The following is a 6,047-nucleotide window of genomic DNA, read 5'->3' as shown; positions in this document are numbered from 1 at the left end:
TAAGATCCATCTATCAAAGGAAAGTAGCCAATATATTTATAGCCAGCCAGGAAACAACTTGCCTTTGGCTCTGGAATTTCAGGGCAAGTCAGCAGCCTTCAGTCTAGCAGGAACGCTACCTTATTTGGTACAGCAAGCACATTTTTTAAAAAAATGATTGTTGTGTCAGGAAAAGCCATTAAGTTGAGCAGTATTGGTAATGCAATCCATATTTTCAGCAAAACAGACTCTGCTTTTTTCATCAGAACTGGGTATAGTTTCTGTACCTACAGAGACACACCGTAAATAGGTTTGCTTGTGCTGCAGTGGCATTTATTGCACATAGACCGATGACTTATACAGTAGTAAACTGCACCAGAGTATATAAATACATTATAAAATGCATACACACTCACACATGCACGAGCACACACACACACACACACACACAAAATGGGAAATGACAATGAAGTGTTGAAGTCTCAACAGGTTCACATGGGCTCTTGGGAATAAAAAATATAACTTATAAGATCTCTTAGAACAGATTCTTTTATACTATGAATACACTTACAGTACCTCCATTAAATAATATAAAACACTTTTTTTTAATAAAATGACAACGTATCAGACAACAACAAATATCAGGATGGAATTTGATGCTTTTTAAAAACAACAACACCCTTCTTTGTTTTCCAGTGGATATCTCTCTCTCTCTCTCTCTCTCTCTCTCTCTCTCTCTCTCCCTCCGTGTGTGTGTGTGTGTGTGTGTGTGTAAGAGACAGAGAGCATGCATCAAACTACAATTGCTAACACTGTGCAAAAGAAAAACCTCTCTCATTCTTTTCAAATGTGCAGTAACATTTCTGGTTCCCCCAGCCAATTCCCCCCCCCTTTAAATTTTCAATGTGAACAAATTGTCTACAGAGGATCAATGCTCCTGCCTCTCTCTATATATATAAAAAACAAAGACAAAACCCTAACTAATGATACATAAATAAGCTGTTTAATATAAACACATTTGTTTTCTGTACAATATGCACAGCTTGAGGTAGACGTTTTATAGCCTGATTGCTGTTGTCTCATAGGACAAGAAAATTGCACACACACACCCCAGAAAGTCAATGGGATGAAAAAAACAGGAGAAAAACAGGAGATATTTGTTCAGAACACAAACATGACAATGAACAATATTACTGATGTATCTTTACCTTCTAGATGTTTAAGAAGAGTGTGGCCACTAAGTTATTAAGGCTACAAGCTAACACACACTTACTTGCAAGTAAGTTCCATCAAACTCATAGGATCAGACTGCATGGTAAAACTCGCAGGAATAGTTTTTCAATGGCTTATTCAAGAGACTTTTAGCACAGTTTGCAAAGGTGCCTGAAATTTGCACTGGGTGACCAGCACTTCTTTTTTAAAAAAATAAATAAATAACCAGGCTACTTTTTCTGCTACTGAATGCCTGGGATTAGTACAAACAACGAAAAAAAAACGCTCTATGTAGCTCTGCGGTCAAGCCAACAAGGGCTTGATCCTGTTTCCCTCAATACCAGGAGAAGAATCCCCCGCCCTTTTCAACGCCTGTCAGGCTGAGTGCCTGCCACGACTTCAGCTCTTCCTGAAACACTTCTTGTGCAAAGTCCTTCCAACTTATTTCTGCCCTCTTCCTGGCTCACCAACAGCCCCTCCATGCAAATATTATTATCCTTAATAATAATAATCCAAATAGCTTGGGGAAATGGGCCGTTTATCTCTTTTGTTCAATGGTCAGTTGCTCTCTGTTTGCTTCGGTTTCTGATGAGTCAGAAGTGGTCCGATGCATACACGTTCACCTGCTTTTCACCTTAAGTAAATAAAATCTCCTCCCCCCCCCGCAAGTGAGACAGCTCAGTCTGGTGTGTGTATATTAGCCAGTCCCCTGGTGGGGGTGTTTTCTTCCCTTGCCTGTTTCTTTGGTTCCCCTTCTTGAACTGCAGTGTGCCCACCTAATCCATGGCTTTGATGCTCCCCACCATCTGCCCTTATACCTTGGATTCTGAATAGGAGGTTTTACTGTTCCTGTCCTCTAAGCTGGAGTCACTTCCATCCTGCGTCCCACCATTGTAAGCAGACCATGTCCCTCCCAGAGTGCATGGAGGGCTGTTACCCAGAGTACTGATGAAGCCCCCAGGGTAACGAGAGAGCTCCGTAGTGGTCGCATGCAGCCTTCGGTCGGCTTTCCTAGGGCAGCACAGCAGCCTCTTGAAGGCTTTGCGGAAATCAGGGCTCCTGCAATAGATGATGGGATTGAAGGCAGAGTTGGCATAGCCCAGCCAGTTGAAGAAAACAAAGAGCTGGTCGGGTACGAGGCCTCTGTTGAAAACTTTGACCACGTTGACCAAGAAGAAGGGTAACCAGCAGAGAGTAAAGACTCCCATGATGATGCCCAAAGTCTTGAGGGCCTTCTGTTCCCTTACAGCCAAAATGCGGGAGGTTTTCCTTCTATTGGCTTGACCATTGCCCAAAATCGGCAGGTCCTGGTGGACTGGCTGATGTTGCTGCTGGTGATTGTTGTAGAACCTGCCCTCGCACTTGTCGATTTTCTTCATCTGCTCTTTCGCTTCTCTGTAGACCCTCAGGTAGACAAAAATCATAACGAAGAGGGGGATGTAGAAGGAGATGACGGAGGAGGCGATGGCATAGGCCCTGTTGGTGACGAAGTCGCAGCAGCTGGGGTTTTCGTAGCACTCCATAGCATCACGGCCCGTGTCTCTCCACCAATGCATCATAATGGGCAAGAAGGACACCAGCGCGGAAATTGCCCAAACGACGCAGACAATGATCTTGGCCCGTCTCTTCGTCATGAGGCTCTGGTAGTGGAAGGGCGAGATAATGGCCAAGTAGCGGTCAATGGCAATGACGCACAGGGTCTCGATGCTGGCCGTCACACACAGGACGTCCACCGACGTCCAGCACTCGCACAAGAAGGAGCCCCACAGCCACGAGTCGCGCACCACCAGCGTGGCCCCAAAGGGCACCACCACGGATCCCATGACCAAGTCGGCGCAAGCCAGGGAGGTGATGAAGACATTGGTGAGGGTCTGCAGCCGCTGCGTCCGCCCGATGGCCGCGATAACCAGCCCGTTGCCCACCACGATGAACACCACCATCAAGGACATCAGCAGGCTCATGCCCACCACCCACTGCTGGGACAACTCCTGGGGGGCCAGCTGCCTGCTGTCGCCGGAGGCGTCGCTCCCGTTGCTGTCGCTGGAGGCGTTGGACCTGTTGTGAGCGCTGTTCTCCAGGAAGCCCCATCCATCGCCCATGGCTGTCCAAGTGAGGCTCACGTCAGGGCAGCCCGGCCGGAGGCATGAAGGCGAAAAGAGGATCTGCCCTCTCGCAAGCGCCCGAGGAGCGGCGGCGGCGGCGGCGGCGACGATCGACTTCCCGCAGCTGCTGCAAGCGCCGCCACTTGCTCGGGGGCTTTCAGCATGTTTGGGAGCGATCCTCCGGCGGCCCGCGCCCGCGACGCCTCCCCACAGACTCGACGTCAGGCGCCGGGCAGCCAATGGCGAGCCGAGGCGCCTGCGGCCGCTCCTCCGGAGATCAGAAGAGGAGCTCGACAGAGCGCGAGAGACCCGGCGGAGGGGAAGCCGCGGGCTGGGCTGGGGGTCAGGCGCCGCGCGCCCAGCCGCACCCCCTGCCGAGCTGGTGGGGATTCCCCTCGCCAGGGAAGGCGCCGGAGCCCGCAGAGAACACTTTGCTTCCCCCTTGCGAAGGCGCCCTCCGAAGCTGCGGCTCGAAGGGACGAGCGAGGTCTCGGGGCTGCGGGAGGCGCTTCTCCAGCCGCTGCCGGCCAAGTGTCCTTGCGGCGCCCTTTCCTCCTCCTCGCCGCTCCTCCACCGCGGGGCAGACGACCCTCCCTGGCCAGAGCGAGCAAGGGAGGCTGAGGGAAGCCTCGGCACAGCCGCCGCCGGAGCAGAGCGCCGGCGCCGCAAAGAGCAGCTCGGGCCCGTTGCCACCGTCCCGGCTGCGTCTCTCCTAGGGAAAACACCCCCAGAACCGGCCGCGGGGGTCCCTCCTGAGCGCGGCCAGCGGCTGCTCCCGCTCCGTGCAAGGGGCTTGGCGCCCCCTCTCGCCCGGCTGTGGGGCGGCGGCATGAGGGGAAGTGGGCTCAAGCCTGCGCTCGAATTGAGGGCGAGGCCACCTTGCACTTCCTTCGCAGAGTGGGCCAACCTGCTATTTCCTCGGGTTCTCAGTATTTAACCTGTTATTTGTATTAAGTTATCAACTCCCCCCCCCCCACTTCGATTTACAGAAATATTTGGAAAGTTAACTCACTTTAAAAAAAAGTATAGACAAACAGGCATATACAGAAACACTCGCCTAAAATAAAACACACCAGGCTCTGGAACCCCTCAGTTTTTTGGTTTGTGGCTTGGCCTGGTTGCTTCACACTGAATAACAGGCTGTGAGAACCCACAGTTTTGTGCAGTGTGTTGGTTGCCTCATACAGTGTTCTTTTTTCTAAAAAAAATAAAAATGTTTAGGGGCACTCTCATTTTGACTCAATAAATTTGGGAAAAATAAATACAGTAAATGGACAAAAGATTCACAAAATGTTTAGGAGTATGGTTACCCCTGTGTCCCCCCAGAAAAAAGCACTGGCCTCATATTGCCTACCTGCAAGAGCAGTCTTCGCCAACCTGGTGCTCTCCAATTTGTGTTAAGTCTACAAGTCCCATCATCTCAAGTCGTTCTGGCCAGGGCAGATGGGAGTTGTAGTGCAACAACACAGAGAGCGCCGGCAGTGAGTGGTGGAAGCAGTTAATGCTTCCCATCTTTCCTCCCTCTCTGCTACCTAACGACCAGTTCTCTAATGCAGAAGGAGCAGGAAACCCCAGCTGCTTCTTGCAGCCTCTGCTGCTTGCTTTCCCGTCTGAGCATCCAGATGGAGATGGTGAACGATCATATGGAAGAAGCAGCTGCTCCTCATCACCATCACTTGCTCGCTGATCCACTAAAGGGCCAATATTCCCTGCCACCCGGTGTGGGAGGGCAGGCTAGTATATACAGAGGTGACTGCTCTTTTGAACCTCCACTTGGTTTTCACGGGAATGAGTGTTGCTGTGTCAGCACAAGAAGTGGGGCTCCTGCCTCTGGTAGTTCTGACTGTTGCTCTAACCAGGCATGGCCAGACTTGGCCCTCCAGCAGTTTGGGGACTACAATTCCCATCATCCCTGACCACTGGTCCTGTTAGCTAGGGATGATGGTAGTTGTAGTCCCAAAACAGCTGGAGGGCCAAGTTTGGCCATGCCTGTGTCTAAGCAGTGACTTGTCAGAAGCCCATTCCTTCCTATGGCACTGCATTCTCTAGGGATGCTCGGTGATGCCATCTTCCTGCCATAGGGGGCAGCTGTGTGTTGGGGGCATGAGCAGAGGGAGGTTTGTGGGCTCACCCCTAATTTACTGGGGAGTAACTCCTATGGGACGCGGGTGGCGCTGTGGGTTAAACCACAGAGCCTAGGGCTTGCCGATCAGAAGGTCGGAGGTTCAAATCCCCGCGATGGGGTGAGCTCCCGTTGCTCGGTCCCTGCTCCTGCCAACCTAGCAGTTTGAAAGCAGGTCAGAGTGCAAGTAGATAAATAGGTACCGCTCCGGCGGGAAGGTAAACAGCGTTTGCGTGCGCTGCTCTGGTTTACCAGAAGCGGCTTAGTCATGCTGGCCACATGACCCGGAAGCTGTACGCCAGCTCCCTCGGCCAATAAAGCGAGATGAGCGCTGCAACCCCAGAGTCGTCCACGACTGGACTTAATGGTCAGCGGTTCCTTTACCTTTACTAACTCCTATTAATATAAGAAGAGCCCTGCGGGATCCGACCAAAGGCCATCATGACCATGAGCCATAGAACCATAGAATTGTAGAGTTGGAAGGGACCCCATGAGTTACTCTCCGCAATGCAGGAATCGCAGCTAAAGAAGTCCTGGCAGATGGCTATCCAAACCTTTTAAAAACCTCCAATGAAGGAGAGGTAGCCCATTCTGAGGTAGTCCATTTTGCTGTTCAACAGCTCTTACCATCA

The 6,047-nt window shown here is 51.2% G+C and overlaps 1 protein-coding gene across 1 annotated transcript; it reads right to left on the bottom strand.

Moving 5' to 3' along the window:
* Positions 1 to 286: 286 nt before the first annotated feature.
* ADRB1 (adrenoceptor beta 1) lies at positions 287 to 4,157 on the bottom strand. Its single transcript, XM_028730220.2, has one exon. It carries the CDS (start codon positions 4,122 to 4,124, stop codon positions 2,004 to 2,006), a length of 2,121 nt encoding a protein of 706 aa, XP_028586053.2. The 5' UTR covers positions 4,125 to 4,157; the 3' UTR covers positions 287 to 2,003.
* Positions 4,158 to 6,047: the final 1,890 nt, after the last annotated feature.

The sequence above is a fragment of the Podarcis muralis genome, chromosome 6, assembly GCF_964188315.1.
Source record: "Podarcis muralis chromosome 6, rPodMur119.hap1.1, whole genome shotgun sequence".
NCBI lineage: Eukaryota > Metazoa > Chordata > Lepidosauria > Squamata > Lacertidae > Podarcis > Podarcis muralis.
This window is presented reverse-complemented; position numbering and strand designations above follow the sequence as displayed.

Coding starts and splice junctions, on each gene's coding strand:
- ADRB1 (XM_028730220.2), bottom strand. CDS start 4,124: ATGCCGCCGCCCCACAGCCGGGCGAGAGGGGGCGCCAAGCCCCTTGCA.